This window comes from Copadichromis virginalis, linkage group LG18 (genome assembly GCF_057382275.1).
Source record: "Copadichromis virginalis isolate Kocher_CV1m ecotype Utaka linkage group LG18, C_Virginalis_male_GT1.1, whole genome shotgun sequence".
Taxonomy (NCBI): domain Eukaryota; kingdom Metazoa; phylum Chordata; class Actinopteri; order Cichliformes; family Cichlidae; genus Copadichromis; species Copadichromis virginalis.
Window position 1 is genome coordinate 6,101,523 of NC_140635.1, and position 18,468 is coordinate 6,119,990.

At 42.6% G+C, this 18,468-nt stretch overlaps 1 protein-coding gene and 1 long non-coding RNA gene across 3 annotated transcripts; both read right to left on the reverse strand.

The window, feature by feature from the left end:
• Positions 1-6,238: 6,238 nt before the first annotated feature.
• LOC146687116 (uncharacterized) lies at positions 6,239-8,214 on the reverse strand. The gene is made up of 3 exons (XR_014916294.1): positions 7,349-8,214; positions 7,185-7,265; positions 6,239-6,696 (listed from the first exon to the last, which is right to left on the reverse strand). It is a non-coding gene; the product is annotated as an uncharacterized LOC146687116 (long non-coding RNA).
• Positions 8,215-14,092: 5,878 nt separating this feature from the next.
• LOC146687117 (tripartite motif-containing protein 16-like) lies at positions 14,093-16,203 on the reverse strand. 2 transcript variants are annotated; one of them, XM_085438135.1, is made up of 2 exons: positions 15,407-16,203; positions 14,588-14,711 (listed from the first exon to the last, which is right to left on the reverse strand). In XM_085438135.1, exons 1-2 carry the CDS (start codon positions 16,196-16,198, stop codon positions 14,655-14,657), a joined length of 849 nt encoding a protein of 282 aa, XP_085294261.1. In that variant the 5' UTR covers positions 16,199-16,203; the 3' UTR covers positions 14,588-14,654. The 2 variants fall into 2 exon arrangements, with proteins under 2 accessions (XP_085294260.1, XP_085294261.1); XM_085438134.1 differs by having other exon boundaries at positions 14,093-16,203.
• Positions 16,204-18,468: the final 2,265 nt, after the last annotated feature.

An 18,468-nucleotide genomic window follows, 5' to 3' on the forward strand; every position in this document is an offset into this window, starting at 1 on the left:
GGGCCCTAGCTCTGTAGTGTCGGTACAGATTGAAGGCATCTACTCTAAAGCCATACTCGATTCTGGTTCTCAAGTAACCCTGCTGTACAGATCCTTCTACGACAGATATTTGACACACCTGCCATTGACGTCTATCGACACGTTGGCGATATGGGGTCTCAGTTCCGCCGAGTACCCTTATGATGGCTATTTGTCACTTAGGCTGGAGTTTTTGGAAGCAGATGTAGGTGTGAGTGAGACCATTGATGCACTTGTGTTGGTATGTCCCGACCCAGTTGTGAGAGGTGAAGTTTCCCTGCTTGCTGGCACCAACACACCCACTGTGAGGCGATTGCTTAGCCACTGCAGGGAAAAGGGAGGAGAAAACTTTGTGAGATCCATGCACATTCACCCAGTCTTCAGAAAAGTTTTCAGTGAGATCTCAGTGTTACCACCTGATGCTGACAGTAACCAGAGGGGAACAGTGTGGTTCACCCAAGCCAAACCTGTCACCATACGGCCTGGGGGAGTCGCCCAAGTGGCTGGGGCACCAAAGTTTCATGGAGTGCTGGGCACTCAGACAATCCTTGTAGACTCACCTGATGACCCTGCGAATGAGTCACGGTTTCCCGATTGCCTCCTGGTGAGACCAGAGTTGCAGACCTCCACTGGTGTGACGGCCAAAAGAATTACTGTTCTAGTTAGAAACATGTCAGCACGGGAAATTACCTTGACCAGAGGGACACCAATAGCTCATCTGTTTCCAGTCGACGTTGTGTCATCTCTACCTGGGAGAGAAGAGTCTGAAGTCGAGTTCGCTGGGAAGCTGAGCCCCTTTTCTTTCAACTTTGGAGACTCACCAGTTCCTAAGGAGTGGAAGGAAAGGTTGGTGACAGAAATGATGGAGCGGAGTGAAGTTTTCTCTCTGCATGAGTTTGATGTCGGATGCAGTAAGAGCACCCAGCACACTATCAAAACCACAGAGGACAAACCATTTCGGGAGAGGTCTCGTCGGTTGCCGCCTGCTGACGTGGAGGCATTGAGACAGCATCTAGCGCAGCTAAAAACTGCTGGTGTTATTACAGAGTCACGCAGTCCTTATGCCTCACCCATTGTGGTCGTGAGAAAGAAGAATGGGAAAATAAGGATGTGTGTGGATTTTCGGACCCTAAACCGCCGCACCACTCCCGACCAATACACGGTGCCAAGAATTGAAGATGCTTTGGCATGTCTCAGTGGAAGCAAGTGGTTCAGTGTGCTTGACCTTCGGAGTGGATACTATCAAGTGCCCATGGCAGACTCCGACAAGGAAAAGACAGCTTTCATTTGCCCGGCTGGATTCTTCCAATTTGAAAGAATGCCACAGGGAGTGACAGGGGCTCCCGCTACATTTCAGCGGGTAATGGAACAAACTGTTGGAGACATGAACTTGCTTGAGGTGTTGGTCTATCTCGACGATCTCATTGTGTTTGGAGCCACGCTTGAGGAGCATGAGATCCGGTTGCTGAAGGTGCTTGACCGTCTAAAGGACGAAGGACTGAAGCTGTCACTGGATAAATGTCAGTTTTGTCAGCCATCGGTGACTTACGTTGGGCACATCATATCTCAAGACGGGGTGTCTACTGATCCAAAGAAGACTGAAGCTGTAACCGCATGGCCAAGACCCAACACTGTGACTGCATTACGGTCGTTTCTTGGATTCTGTGGGTACTACCGGCGTTTCGTGAAAGATTACTCCAAGGTAGCTCACCCATTGAACCAACTGTTGTCTGGTTACCCTTCAACTGCAAAGAAGAAAGTAAAGGACAGACAGGATGGTCCGTACCTTAACCCCGCAGAGCCCTTTGGTGGTCGCTGGAGCGGAGAATGTGAGGCAGTCTTTGAGGAGCTGAAGCGACGACTTACCCAAGCTCCTGTGTTGGCCTTTGCCGATCCTCAGCTACCTTATGTGCTACATGTAGACGCTAGCCGGGAGGGGCTAGGAGGAGTGCTGTATCAGGATCAAGGTGAAGGATTGAGACCTGTGGCTTTCGTCAGTCGGAGTTTGACTCCTTCAGAAAAGAATTATCCAGCCCATAAATTGGAATTTTTGGCGCTGAAGTGGGCGGTAGTGGACAGACTGCATGACTATCTGTACGGGACCAAGTTCGAGGTGAGGACAGACAACAACCCTCTGACATATGTGCTAACGTCTGCCAAGCTAGACGCGACGGGTCACCGTTGGCTTGCTGCCCTGTCTACATATGACTTTAGTCTCAAGTACAGAGCAGGAGTCCAAAACATTGACGCTGACGCTCTCTCTCGCCGGCCACAATCGGGGTCGATATCCAAATCCGAGTGGGACGACGTTCCTGCAGCAGGAGTGAGAGCCTTGTGTCAAATGTCTGGGGTGATGAAACATAAAAACCCACGATCCGGAAGAGCCATTGACTCTTTTGGCACTTCTCCACAAGCTATCCCACAAGCTTATTGCAATCTGGCTTCTTTGAGTGTTAAGAATATGCCTTTTGTGAGTCTTGCTGAGTTGTCGACCGCTCAACGGGAAGACCCCGGCATAGGACAAGTGTGGACAGCTCTGAGTAATGGGAATAGTAACCAAGTTGACAAGACCAAGCAACCAACTTGCTCTTTGCTGTTGAGAGAGTGGGACAGGTTAAAGATGCAGAAAGGAGTGATGTATCGCATTGTAACTCCTCCAGGAAAATCACGCTGTTCTCAGTTGGTACTACCAGAAAAGTATAGAGTCCCTGTACTGAAATCACTGCACGATGACTCAGGTCATTTGGGCCTCGACAAGACATACGGCTTGGTAAGAAACCGGTTCTACTGGCCTCGGATGAAGTCAGAGATTGAAGAGTATTGCAAGTCTTGTGAGAGGTGTATAAAAAGAAAGACTCTACCCAAGAGAGCTGCACCTTTGTCGCATTTGCAAAGTGAGGGACCGTTCGACCTTGTTTGTATGGACTTTTTGTCCATAGAGCCTGATTCGAGCAGCACAGAAAATGTTCTGGTCATTACCGATCACTACACTCGTTATGCTCAAGCTTTTCCAACAAGAGACCAGAGAGCCTCTACGGTTGCAAAGGTGTTGCTGGAGAAGTATTTCGTCCATTACGGACTGCCACGGAGGATGCACAGTGATCAGGGCAGAGATTTTGAAAGTCGTCTTGTTCATGAAGTGTTGAGTTCGCTTGGAGTTGAAAAATCAAGAACGACGCCCTATCATCCTCAAGGAGACCCTCAACCCGAGAGGTTTAATAGGACGTTGTTGGACATGTTGGGGACCCTGGAACCGAACAGAAAGAAAAAATGGAGTCAGCACGTCGTTCATTTGGTTCATGCTTATAATTGCACTCCAAATGAAGCTACAGGTTTCTCTCCTTATTTCCTTATGTTTGGGCGTGAAGCTAGGTTACCTGTGGATTTGTGTTTCGAGACTTCTTGTGATGGCACACCACAGAAAACTTACCTCAAGTACGTTTCTGACCTGAGGAAGGAGTTAAAGGCTGCCTATGAACTAGCAGAGTCCGTCGCGGCCAAACAGAATGAGAACAATAAGCAGCGGTATGACAAAAGAATCAGGTTCGCACAGTTGTTACCTGGAGACAGAGTCTTGCTACGAAACCTCGGGTTACAGGGGAAGCATAAACTGGCCGATCGCTGGGCGTCAAAACCATATGTTGTGGAAAGCAAGATGCCGAACCTACCAGTGTTCCGGTTGAAACCTGAAGATGGTGATGGACCAATCAAGATCCTCCATCGAAATCACTTACTGCCTCTTGGGGAGAGGATATGTCTAGACTCTGCATCCCATACGGATCTCACCCCTACAAGGAGAGTCTTGCGATGGAGGAAACAGAAAGAATGCACAGACAAGCCTGGAAAGGAAAAGACACTATCGCAGAGAACGGCAGATAAAGACTCTGAAAGGGAAGGAGTCACGCCCAGTGATAAAGATGAGAAAGAGTACACTGACTCCGAAGATGAGGATTTTGGACTTTGGTGTGATCTGACTGTTGAACCTCTCAGGTGCAACATGGATAGTGATACTCTGGAACCATTCAGTCTGGATTTGGGTATTTCCTTAAGCGACGTAGCTGAACAACCAAAAACAGTTGGGCTGGGAGTAACACAGGAATGTGTAGAGGGACCTGAGACGGACAGTGTAAATGAATCTGAGTCTGTTGAGATCACCGAAGCCGAATCACCTGATACTTGCGAGAATCCTGAGGAGGCAGGGAAAGAGAAAACACTGAATGCAGACCTTATTTCGCAAGAAGAAGATACTGGATTTAACTCTGAGACTAATCCTGACTTTGACATTAAGACCAGACCTCAGAGGTTAAAGAGGGCTCCTTTGAGGTTAACTTATAATGAACCAGGTCATCCCAGTGTGGTAGCCGCCACTACAGTGAAATATGTCTCTTGTTTTTATAAGTGGATAGGTACATCCATCTTTGCTTAGTTGTGTGTTTTACTCACCTGTTGTGCCATAATGGTTTATGTTTTCAAGGTACAAAGTCATGAGGGCATGCTTTTCTTTGGTGGGGGGAGAGTGTAATACTCTGATAAATATCAGTGGTATTTATTTTGTTTTCATGAGAATAAGTCGAAGAGAAAATAACGGTTCATGGTGAGGTTAAGAGTGGTATAGATATGTGATATAAATGTTTGTATTAAAATGCATAAATAGTGTGTGAAAAAATCAGTTACGTTAAAAAACCATAATTTCATGGAATGTGAATGTCTGTTAAAAGAGAAGAAGTGTAACTTGTTTTGTATGCTACGTCACGAGAGGTCATGACTTGCAGATGACTTCCGGGGGAAAGAGACTCGGGAGGAAGAGAGGAGAAAAAGAAGGATTACTAAAATGGCATAGACGAAGCATGGACTTCGGGACTGCTTATGTCACCAAAGTTGTTCGGCAACAACATATCACCCGTCTGCGGGCTTCCCGGTAATCATTCGGAGCGTTTGAGCCGGGCTTCCCGTATCTTTTGTGCTTGACTAAGCACGAGGCACATTTGGCTACGTTGGCTAGCTGGAGCTAGGCTAACGCCACGGTCCTGGCTAACGGAGATTCCGCCGGAGCGGAGAGACGGAGTTGGAGAGTTGTCTCGGGAGAGAGTCGCTAACCGTGGATGATTCGCTGCTATCTAAGGAACCGGAGATTCGTTGCTCGCTGCCGCGAGTGGAGACGGTTGCTACCACAACGAGTGAGTTATTCATCGGAGGAGGTGGAGACATCACGGATACTCGGAGGTATTGTTGTTATTATTAAGAGCTCCAACTAAAGCGCGCCAACAACAAAAATAAACTAAGAGTGCACTCTGGGGAAAGAATAACATTGGACAGGTTAAGGGAAAAAATACTAAAATCTATCCCCCGGGGGTTTATTGTATGTTTTGTATATGTGTTTTTTTCATGAAGAAAAAAAAAGGGTTGGATGTGAATTTCCTGCAATTGTTTAATACATTTTCTAACCCTGAGATCCTGTGTTGGGTTTATTGCATGGTGTCTTATCATTTGAGTATTCACATGTATTAGCCTTAATCGGTTAAGTGTATTTCCTTAGCCTCCGCTTGTCTGTGTAGACACGAGAATCATATGAACCTTAGACTGATATTTATTTTTCGAGATGTATCTTTTATCACAGAATGTTTAAGTAGAGTCAAGACTGCACCCGAGGGCATAAGGGGGGGAGTCTTGTCACACGAGCCGGTGGTAAAAGTGTTACATTTCCATACAGGTGACCCAGGAGGTTTTTTTTTTTTTTTTTTTTTTTTTTTTTTTCTCTCTTCCCCCCCTTCTCACCGTCTCTTCTCCCCTTTGGTTTTCTTTCTTCCTCTCCCCCTCTTTCTTTCATTCTTTCCCCCTGTCCTATTAAAAAAAAAAAAAAAAAAAAAGGATGACAAAGGATGAACTGAAGCTCCGCCATCACGTGATGTCACATGCTGCTGTTTCTGATGTCACTTCCAAAAAAAAAAAAAAAAAGAACCGGGCTGCACTGACGCGAGTCACACACAACGATCCAGCGATGAGTAGAAGCCACTCCCTGGCTTAAATGCTGGCTGCACTGATGAGGCCCAGGTGTTTCCTCTTCAGAGGGGCGTGGGCCGAGGGCGTGAACCCACCATGAGTTCCGCCCTGGCGAGAGAGCGAGAGAGAGAACACTACTAGTCAGCGGCCTGCTGATCCCCTGGCCGTGACAGTGGGGTTCAAATCCCTTATTCAGATTAAGATTTTATGTGACATTTGTAACCAACTTTAAGGTATAAAGGTGAATTACAGCGCAATAATTACTCGGGCTCGTAATAAGACCCTGGCCAGAATCAGAAGACACCAAATTCGTATGGAGCCAAAGTATTGAGCAGCAATAATGATCTGGACACAATGTTAACTTTTGAGTAGCCACTCTTGTATTGTTACAAAGTATAACAGGTATTTGTCCAATTTATACAGATAAAGTATAAAATAAAATAAATAGTGTGCACACTCAAACAAAATAAAAGTACTCGTTGGGGCCCTTTAAGAATTTAGAGTTAAGCTGGCGATAGCCAACTTCAAAGGTCCTTGTGAGTGTAACTGGAATGTATGAGTGTGTAGTGTGTATCTTCTTTGGGGGAGATAGTCCTCAAAGTGGTTGGCTCGCCATCTATCACAACTGGAATATTGTCCTGGTCCTTGGACTTTTCCGTCCTCTCCAAAAAACCTGACCTATAATCCAGGCCATAAAATGTACATTCTAATCAGTCTGTTCCAGATGCATTGTTTAAGGTTAAAATACAAAATCAAAATATTGCATCACCTCATATTCATTGCATCAACATCTTAAATCTTATCAAATCTCACAGTTCTGTTGTACAACATTCAATTTTCAAGCATATCAAATATGAGAACTAAACATCTAAGTTGCTCAAATATTTCTCTATTTATGTAAACATTAATTAAACAATACTTATGGTAAGTAACCATTGACATTCAAAATACAATACACCATAACAAATTCAGAACTATGTGCAAATAAGCAACAAAATATACATGCGAGTTCAGTTCAGAGGCATTAAAGCAGTGTGCTTAATTTCTCCACACTATAGGCCTATTCGTGAGAGAGAAATGCACTAAAAATTACCCTCTAGATTACTTTAAACTCACAGTGAACTGACAAAAATTAGCTTTAGAGCAGCTAAGAACATGTTGCTCACCGTTGCTCTGTTTCACAAAAGCCCAACACACACTGGCGTTGGAATTGCAGCAGCTCTCCGGATGAAAGGTGAGTGGTTAGCCTGTGAGACACCGAGCTAGCATTAGCATGATCGCGACGGTAAGTCTCTACAAGTTTTTCCCATCAGAATAACACTCGTCTTACCGACATTGCCTCTCTCCTTCATCCAGCCACTCGACTCCGGACTTCCAGCAGGTAAGTAGGCTGGCTTTCCTTCCTCTCAATTCTGAGTTTTTCCTCTCTTTTGTCCGTGGATTTCTCGGTTTGAGTAGCAGATGCCTCCACTCCTCTTGCTGAGATGAGAAAAACCCGGGAGCACCATGGACCTTCACCTCACTTCCTGGCTGACAGGGTCAATGCGGCCTGGGTAGGCTCTGATTGGTCGCTGAGCGAGGTGCATTCAATGGTCATAGGAAATATGACGTTTTGTTGATGTGGACAGTTAATATAAAGAGAATAAATATGATTTTTTTCATCTGGGCTACACCCTCCCCTCCTGAACTCATGCACGTCCCTGTGCATGGTAGACAGTTAAATGATGATTATTTCACGGGTCAAGGAAGAGGGCGAAACAGGCTCTTCACCATCACTGATGACATCGGCCCAAGCTGAAGACAGTCCTTGCAAGAATGATTTTGCTGCAGTGATCAGAGGATTGCCTAGCTCCGTATAGTCAAGCCGTCGTGGCGGACGACGGTTTCTCTCAGATCTCCTTACAGAATCATTTGTATCCATGTTTTCCCCTGTATCCACTGGGACTATCTCCTCCATTCTCTCCTCAGGATTCGCACCTCTGGTGCCAGCCTCCTGAAATGGAAGTTGCCTTTCTTGGACGTCTGGGTCATCAACAGGTGAGTCATTTTCAGTTAAGGTTATTTCATCCACTTGTTCGGTCGGTGTGACTCCATTGGTAGATAAGTACTGAGTATCATCTGTAGTACTGTTAGGCATATCAGGTATGTTGCCAAAATCAGATTGGCTGTCAAAAACAGGTGGGTTGTCAATATCAGGAACATTTAATTCAATTCAATTCAATTTTATTTATATAGCGCCAAATCACAACAAAAGTCGCCTCAAGGTGCTTCATAGATACAGAGAAAAACCCAACAATCATATGACCCCCTATGAGCAAGCACTTTGGCGACAGTGGGAAGGAAAAACTCCCTTTTAACAGGAAGAAACCTCCGGCAGAACCAGGCTCAGGGAGGGGCGGCCATCTGCTGTGACCGGTTGGGCTGAGAGAAGGAAGACAGGATAAAGACATGCTGTGGAAGAGAGACAGAGGTTAATAACAGATATGATTCAATGCAGAGAGGTCTATTAATACATAGTGAGTGAGAAAGGTGACTGGAAAGGAAAAACTCAATGCATCATGGGAATCCCCCGGCAGCCTACATCTATTGCAGCATAACTAAGGGAGGATTCAGGGTCACCTGGTCCAGCCCTAACTATATGCTTTAGCAAAAAGGAAAGTTTTAAGCCTAATCTTAAAAGTAGAGATAGTGTCTGTCTCCTGAATCCAAACTGGAAGCTGGTTCCACAGAAGAGGGGCCTGAAAACTGAAGGCTCTCCCTTCCATTCTACTTTTAAATACTCTAGGAACAGCAAGTAGGCCTGCAGAGCGAGAGCGAAGTGCTCTAATAGGGTGATATGGTACTACAAGGTCATTAAGATAAGATGGGGCCTGATTATTTAAGACCTTGTATGTGAGGAGCAGGATTTTGAATTCAATTCTGGACTTAACAGGAAGCCAATGAAGGGAAGCCAAAACAGGAGAAATATGCTCACTCTTTCTAGTCCCTGTCAGGACTCTTGCTGCAGCATTTTGGATTAGCTGAAGGCTTTTCAGCGAGTTTTTTGGACATCCTGATAATAATGAATTACAGTAGTCCAGCCTGGAAGTAATAAATGCATGAACTAGTTTTTCAGCATCACTCTGAGACAGGATATTTCTAATTTTAGAGATGTTGCGCAAATGGAAGAAAGCAGTCTTACATATTTGTTTAATATGTGCGTTGAAGGACATGTCCTGGTCAAAAATGACTCCCAGGTTCCTCACAGCGTTACTGGAGGCCAAGGTAATGCCATCCAGGGTAAGAATCTGGTTAGATACCATATTTCTAAGATTTTCAGGGCCGAGTACAATAACCTCAGTTTTATCTGAATTAAGAAGCAGAAAGTTAGCGGCCATCCAGGTCTTTATGTCTTTAAGACATTCCTGCAGTTTAACTAATTGGTGTGTGTTATCTGGCTTCATGGACAGATAGAGCTGGGTGTCATCTGCATAGCAGTGAAAATGTATGCTATGTCTTCTAATGATACTGCCTAAGGGAAGCATGTATAATGTAAACAGAATTGGTCCTAGCACTGAACCCTGTGGAACTCCATAATTAACCTCAGTGTGTGAAGAGGACTCTCCATTTACATGCACAAATTGGAGTCTATTAGATAGATATGATACAAACCACTGCAGCGCAGTACCTGTAATACCTACAGCATGTTTTAATCGCTCTAATAGGATATTATGGTCAACAGTATCGAATGCTGCACTGAGGTCTAGCAGGACAAGCACAGAGATGAGTCCACTGTCAGAGGCCATAAGAAGATCATTTGTAACCTTCACTAAAGCTGTTTCTGTGCTGTGATGAACTCTGAAACCTGACTGAAACTCTTCAAATAAACCATTCCTCTGCAGATGATCTGTTAGCTGTTTGACAACTACTCTTTCAAGGATTTTTGATATGAAAGGAAGGTTGGAGATTGGCCTATAATTAGCTAAGACTGCTGGGTCTAGAGATGGCTTTTTGAGTAAAGGTTTAACTACAGCCAGCTTGAAGGCCTGTGGTACATAGCCGATTATTAGAGATAGGTTGATCATATTTAAGATCGAAGAATTAATTAATGGCAGGACTTAGAGCTGGGCGATAGAACGATAACGATATGTATCGCGATATAACTTTGACTCGATAGAGAAATTAAGCTATCGCGATAGACCTCGCCGCTCTTGTCCTCAAGAAAAAAAAAAAAAAAAAAAAAGGTCAGCCAATCCAAATTAAGTAGCGCAGAGCCGAACCAATCACAGCCGCAGCATCACGTCGCGTGACTTGTTACGTACAGCACAAGTGCCAAGCCGCACGTGTGTTTGTTTGGGAAGCAGCCAGCGGGTAATGGAGGAAATGAGTGTGCCGACTAGAAAAATCAACCGAGCGTGACCGAAGAGAAAACAGATGATGGTTCCAATGCCGGAGAGATTGTCGAACGGAAGAGCCATAGAAGTTCCGTAGTGTGAAGGTATTTCGGCTATTTCAAGTCTGACAAAAAACAGAGTAGCGTGCACTGTAAATTGTGCCGAAAGCAAGTCTGGAAATACAATAAACTGGTGCATGCGTCACACTGTGCGCCACGTTATTGTTTCGGTGAAATGAATTTCTACAATACTGTTACTGTTAATTCTACTCTGCAGTGTTTAAATGCTTACATATACACAAAGTTACTGTCCCTCCACACATACGACTCGGTTCTGCTTCTATGCCCCAGCTTTGTTTACTTTTTCCCACCGAGGCTTCTAGACTTCTGATTGGCCAACATTTCGGCACGGTTAGGAATCTAGCGCCACCTGCTGCTTTGGCATGTTCATAGCAGCGTTTTCCTTCATTTCTGCCTTTATGTGTGGACGGGATTATTTTTTAAAACGAAAACGGAAAATCTCCGTTTTCAAAGATACCCGTGTACGTGTGGATGTAGCCTAATTCGTCATTCGGCTTTTGTCAGACTAAAGTAACTGTTAAAACTGTTTGAAAAGCTAAGCTATACAACAAGGAGAGATTGAGAATTTCCTTTTAGTTCTCAGTTTATTTGATATTGACAAAAGTTAGTCAGTTTTGTCTGTTCTTCTGTAAAACTAAGATTTATTTTTAGAATTAATATTTTGTTTCTAAGTGGAATTGACAATTTAGTCTGTTTTGTTTGTTCTATTTTGAAACTTAAACGCTTTAGTGGCTGCCTTTTGTGTAGTTTGCAATATTTGCCTTTATTTATCTGAAAAAGTCTCATGTTCCTTAAGTACATCTACCCTGTTGAACTTATTATGGGAAATAAATATTTAAATAAAAACAAGCTGCTGATTATTTCACATTTTACTTGTGAGCAACGGCACATTTAAATCTTACAAATATAGTTATTTGGCTTATATCGTGATAGATATCGTTATCGCCTGAAATGAAAAAAACATATCGTGATATGAAAAAATCTCATATCGCCCAGCTCTAGCAGGACTTCTTTGAGCAGTTTTGTAGGAATGGGGTCTAAAAGACACGTTGATGGTTTGGAGGAAGTAATTATTGAAGTTAACTCAGAAAGATCAATTGGAGAAAAAGAGTCTAACTTAACATCAATGGTATTAAGAGTAGCTGTAGATAATATTACATCTGTGGGATGATTATTGGTAATTTTTTCTCTAATGATAAAAATTTTATTTGTGAAGAAGTTCATGAAGTCATTACTAGTTAACGTTAAAGGGATGGTTGGCTCAAAAGAGCTCTGACTTTTTGTCAGCCTGGCTACAGTGCTGAAGAGAAACCTGGGGTTGTTCTTATTTTCTTCAATCAGTGATGAATAGTAAGATGTTCTGGCTTTGCGGAGGGCTTTCTTATAAAGCAGCAAACTATTTCTCCAGGCTAAATGATGATCCTCTAGATTTGTGACACGCCATTTCCTCTCCAGATTACGAGTCATCTGCTTTAGGGTACGTGTTTGAGAATTATACCACGGAGTCAGGTACTTCTGATTAGAGACCTTAGTTTTCACTGGAGCTACAGTATCCAGAGTCGTACGTAGTGAGGAGGTGAAATTATTAACAAGATAATCGACCTCTGTTGGGGTAGCGTTCAGATAGCTGCTCTGCTCTGTGTTGGTACAGGGCATTGGAGATGATAACAGTGGGTGGATTATATTCTTAAACTTAGTTACAGCACTTTCAGAAAGACATCTACTTTGATAAAGTCTACTCTTTACCGCTGTGTAATCAATTATTGTAAATGTAGATGTTATCAGGAAATGATCAGACAGGAGAGGGTTTTCAGGAAACACTGTTAAATGTTCAGTTTCTATGCCATATGTTAAAACAAGATCTAGAGTGTGATTAAAGTGGTGGGTGGGTTCTTTTACATTTTGAGAGAAACCAATTGAGTCTAATAACAGATTAAATGCCATGTTGAGGCTGTCATTTTTAGCATCTACATGGATGTTAAAATCACCCACAATAATTATTTTATCTGAGCTCAGAACTAAATTAGATATAAAGTCTGAGAAATCAGACAGAAACTCTGTGTAAGGCCCAGGTGGACGATAGATGATAACAAGTAAGACTGGTTTCTGAGTTTCACAGCTGGGGTGGACAATGTTAAGCATCAGGCTTTCAAATGAATTAAAAGTCTGTCTTGGTCTTTCATTAATTAATAGGCTGGTGTGAAAAATTTGAGTCCTCCTTTCCACTCGTCACACGGCCACTGACCCGAACCGTGACAGTTTGTATTGTTATGATTTCAAAAAACGAGGGAAAAATCTCCTTGAAATGCACAATTCCTTTTTGTTATTTCTTAGTGTGTGACGTATTTTATTGGCTTTATGATTGGTGCAAACAGTTTCCTGATTCATAATGGAAATAGATTTTAGACACAGGAGGAACACGCAGTGATCAGCAGGAGCAGCTTGGAGTCCAGTCTTCTTCACACTGAGGAGGGACATATATGCAGGAACAGTTGTCATAACTGTTACAACCACCAGATGGCGAAAGAGTCCCACTGCAACTTTAAGCCATGAAGGATGTGTCTTGTGATAAATTTGCTTTATGTGAGTCTTTTTCAGAAAGTAACAGTAATATGTCTGATTATATGTCTTTAATCAGTAAAGTCTCGCTTTGCTAGAAATAAATCAATAATAAAATTGTAAACATGCAGCTGTATGTTAGAAGTCAAAGGGTCCTTAAGTCTTCTGTAAATTGACGGGGATCAAATGAAGGACACAAGTATCTGTTCTTACTCTAATAAATGCTGCTTTAATATCCAACAGACTATTTTCCTTCCTCATCAGCAGTAAACAGCTCGACTGCGTCTGTGCATTTGTGTCCTCCATACTTGTTTCCACAGACATCTCAGGCTTGATGCCACGATGCAGTGTAGAAACCTGACAACCCTCTGACTCATGTTCAAATGTTCAAGGACATTTCTCAGGATCATGTATGACCCCTTTTTGACATTTGGACTTTCATTAATAATATTTGTGTTTCTGAGTCATTTTTGTGGAGACTTCTGTCCAACGTAGTGTCCAAATGAAGCCTGAAGCTTTTCTTCACCCTCTTGTCAGATGGTCAGCAACAAAACTCTGTTCCAACCAATGTCTGATAAGAGATGAGACACAGCAGCTGAGCAAATGATCATTTCATGCTGAAGACATCCTCAGACAGAATTAAACACATACATAAACACAGCCTGGTGCCAATAACACAGCTAATGACACTGCTGTATCACTGGCTTTACTGATTAAAGACCATATCTGAAGGAAATCTTTGAACACAACAGAAAGTGACCTTTTAAACCTGCGACACTGATGCTGCATTCAAGGACCATTAAAAACATTTGAAAGGACTTAAGAACATCAAGAAAATGTGACTTGTTTCTCTGTAATGAAGCTGTTTTAGTGAAGAAAGTTGAAAGGTCACAGAGCGACTGCTGAATCTTCTGCTCTAAACATGAACTCTGAACTTTGTGATGCTTCAGGAGGAAAACTGCTTCAGTTATTCTCTCAGATTAGTTTCATATTTTCTGCGTCAGATTTGAGTGAGATCCTGGAATGAAGACAGAAGAAAAGACTTTGTTCAAAGTTTGATTTATAGTCAAACCTTCCAGTTTATTCACACAATAAAACATCAACACAATATATGAATTCATTCATTAAAATCACAGTTTTTCCTCATTTGTTTGATGATTTTGACAAAAACAAACACAAACACACACACATGGTCTGCCATACTCATAAAGAGAAATGTCGACATTGTTCAATACAAATATTCCAGAAACATTTAGAGGATAGAGAAGTTTACATTTTCATGTGGAGAAATATTTTAGTAAATCAAAATGATGATGAGCAGTGATAGCCTCCATAAACAGTCACAGGAAAGATCTCCTTTAAAAACTGAGAAACATCAAGAGAACAACTAGAAGATGTGGAGGTACCACCCATAATGTTTGACTGACAGCTGATCTCTGTGCAGAAATGATGGAGAGAAAATAAAATGAAACTAAAATACAGATTTAAACCCAAAATATGAAAGACTTCAGTCTATTTGAGCTTAATCAACTCAGCTGTGTCTCCATAATTATAGTAAAGCCAAAGTCCAGCATAGAGCGGCTGAGTGAATGTGGTCTGGACTCTGTGGAGGAGAGTCATGGTTTCAGAGACGCTGTAGAAGGACAAAATACCTGCTCTGTGATCCAGGTACACTCCTACTCTGGAGGAACGAGGACCTGAGACAGGAGTTTTGATGTTGTTGTACCAAAATGTATAACTGTTGTTGTAACACTCTAATGACCAAGATTTGTCATTACGTCCAAATCCACTCCCTGCTCTGCTGATATTCTTGTAAGCGACTGCTACATCAACTCCTCCCCCTCTCCACTCCACCTCCCAGTAACAACGTCCAGTCAGACTCTCTCTACTCAGGACCTGCCACCATCCAGTGAATCTGTCTGGATGATCAGAATAAGACTGTTGTTGAATCACTGCTTGCACTTTTCTGTTCCCCTCTGATAATAACAGATGTGTGTTTGCTGTGTTTGGATCCAGTGTGATTTCACATGAATATTTTAAGAATTCAGCTCTGGTCTTTGGCTCTGGTGGATCTGACAGTAAAACATCCACTTCAGTGACTGTCAGTGAGATGTTTGTCCATTCCTCTCTCAGAATGTCCTGTAGTTTATCTCTGACCTCTGACACAGCTGCTGTCACATCCTCAAAGTAGCTCAGAGGACGGATATTGATGCTGGATGAGTCTGTAGACTCACTGAGTGCTGACAGTGAGGGGTAGTTGTGTAGAAACTGGATGTGATCCTCTGTGTGTGAGAGCTGCTTCAGCTCAGCATCTTTCCTCTTCAGCTCAGTGATCTCCTGCTCCAGCTTCTCCTCAAGCTCTTTGACTCGACTCACTTCAGTTTCCTGCTGGGATCTGATCTGCTGCTTCACATCAGAGCTTCTTTTCTGGATGAGATGGATCAGCTCAGTGAAGATCTTCTCACTGTGCTCCACTGTTTGATCAGCAGACTGATTGATGGCCTCCACCTCCTGTTGAAGCAGCTTCACATCTTTCTCTCTGTCCTGGATTCTCTGCTGGATGTTTTGTCGACTCACCTCCAGCTCTCTCTGCCTCTCAGTCCTTTCTGCTGCAGCTGAGACTGTGTCGTGGCCTTTATGTTCATCCACAGAGCAGAGATAACAGATACTCTGCTGATCAGTACGGCAGAACATCTTCATCACCTCATCATGACGAGAGCAGATGTTCTCCTGGAGCTTCTTGGAGGGCTCCACCAGCTTGTGTTTCTTTAATGGAGCTACTTCATAATGTGGCTGAAGGTGTTTCTCACAGTAAGAGACCAAACACACCAGACAGGATTTCACAGCCTTTAGCTTCATGCCAGAGCACAGATCACAGGCCACATCTTCAGGTCCAGCATAGCAGTGATCAGCAGGAGCAGCTTGGAGTCCAGTCTTCTTCAGCTCCTCCACTAAATCTGCTAACATGGTGTTTTTCTCCAGGACAGGCCTCGCTGTGAAAGTCCTCCGGCACTGAGGGCAGCTGTAGATTTTCTTCTTTTCCTCTTCATCCCAGAAGCTTTTAATACAGTTCATGCAGTAGCTGTGTCCACAGGGAATAGTCACCGGATCCTTCAGTAGATCCAAACAGACTGAACAGCAGAATTTTGTTTGATCCATTTGATTCATGTGCTGTGCCGTTTCACCGTCTCTCAGTGACTGTCAGACAGTTTCACTTCCTCTGAACAGAAACAACCTCTGTGCTCTGAAGGGAAACAGATCTCTGCTCTTGTTCACCTCCTACAGGAAATGAGGCTCACCAGCAACTGCATTTACACCATGTTGTTTAGACCCATCCTGATACAGACACATCTGTGAAGGGAGGCACTAAAGAAATATTCTTACAGAGCGACCAAGAGCCAATCACATGATGCTGGGTGTGGTATGTTTGGTTACAACATGCAGTAACAAGTCTGACCCAGTTAAAGTTTAATAGTTTAACTTTACGTGGATGTTTGAAATTGAAGTTTTATAGGACTCTCTGTTTAATTGTTGTTTTGTTTGGAGCGATGGTTCTTTTTATTTAAATAATTGATGATAATTTGATATATTTGATTATTTATTACTGGTGCAAACAATTCATTTCTTCATGGTGCAAATATATAGTAGACTCAGGAGTTTAACTCAGTTTTCTTGGCCTTTGTTTATCGTTTCATTTGAAATCTTAATGGGTAAAGATCATCATAATTACATATGAAATTATATGTGCAAATTATATGTTCCATTACACTTTTAACAGCACAGATTATACAGCAAACATCAGATTCATGGATGGAGCCAGAGGCTAAATGACTGTTCAGTCCTCTTTAGGAAACGATCTTCATATGACGACAAACACGACAACAATCAGCTGTCAAACCGTACAAGAAGTTCACAGTAATGTAAAAGAAGTTATATCACTTTATTTTTAAATGTACGCACTCAGGGTCAGGACTGAAGACACTGATCGAGAAAATACTCTAAATATAAATATTCACCTAAACATTCAAAATTATTCAATTGCATGAAAAGAAATATGAACTCTCTACAATACTGGCTTCTGATTGGTTGAAAAAGCAGGTGCTGAACTTCAGAAGAGCTAAAGCTGCAAAACTGTGTAAACCCAGAGTGGATGCTGCCCTCTGACCTTTCAGAAGTACGATCCTTTTATGAAGACACAGAGGCAGAGTTATTATTCATCACTTTAAAGATGATATTCGTTACATGTTCTTCACTCGTTGTCTAGTAAAGTCCAGAGAATGAGACACATGATTTCAAAACATACAGCTGCATGTTAGAGATCACAGAGTTCTTCAGTCTTATGAGAACTCATGGAGACTAAATGTCAGACACATCAACAGTAAATGTCGTTCCTCCCCCCGTCAGTTTGTGTCCTCCACACTTGTTTACACAAACATCTGAGGTTTGAACAGTGTGTAAAACCACATGTTACAAAGCTGCTGAGCTACTGAATACTGGAATATTTCATTCAATATCACCATCTGACCAAAGGACAAACACAGAGAGGATTAGAGCGCCAAACTTTGTTTCAAACTGTTTCAGATTTTAGAGGCAAAAAGCAGAATTTCTACCTGGACAAAGAAATCAAAGCAGGAGAAAAACCAGCTTTTTACATTTATTCAAAGGCATTATGTGAATGTACTCTGAGCCACAGCCTCCTAAAGTAAAGACATTTGATCATCTAAACCAGACAGAGTCATGTTTTCAGCAGTGTCTGTATCCTCCATATAGACCATGCCATGGTCCACCTAGGGTGAGCAGGTGTCTGACTTTATGTGGGACTACACAGCGCTCAGTCCTTGTTTGCCTGTGCCACACACACATTGAGCCAATGTCCAGTTTTTTTATTGACTCTAGTTTCTGTCGATCGGTAGGCCCACAAAAAAAACCCTGTACAGGAAGTAGATTTCATCTCTCTGATAAAAGGAGTTCTAATCCCTGATCCTATGAGTCTGACCCAGTAGATGATATTGATATGATCATATTTATGCCTTTGTTGTTTCACAAAGGGTTAAAAACATTCACAGGTTGGACTGTGGTTCTCCTTTTAGCGTCTCTGCTGGAATTTTAACTGTGAACCTCTTAGATCCAAACTTCTGAACTGCTCATCTCACAGAGGACAAAAGGGAAGAACCCCGAATCTCTTCTTCACCTCACTTTTATACCTGCTCACCCTTTCTCCCCCCTTCCCTCACTGGACGTCACATCTTCACACTTGGGCCAATCAGGTTGTTGACATTTGATCATCTGATGTGCACCCACACCTCATCTCTCTCTCTCTCTCTGACTTACAAGATTTAACACAAAGTTTAAACTTTAAAATCACTTCATTACATTTTCTTTGTTATTCTTAACACAGAAAATTCACATTCAAAAACTTAACACAGAATAAAACAGAG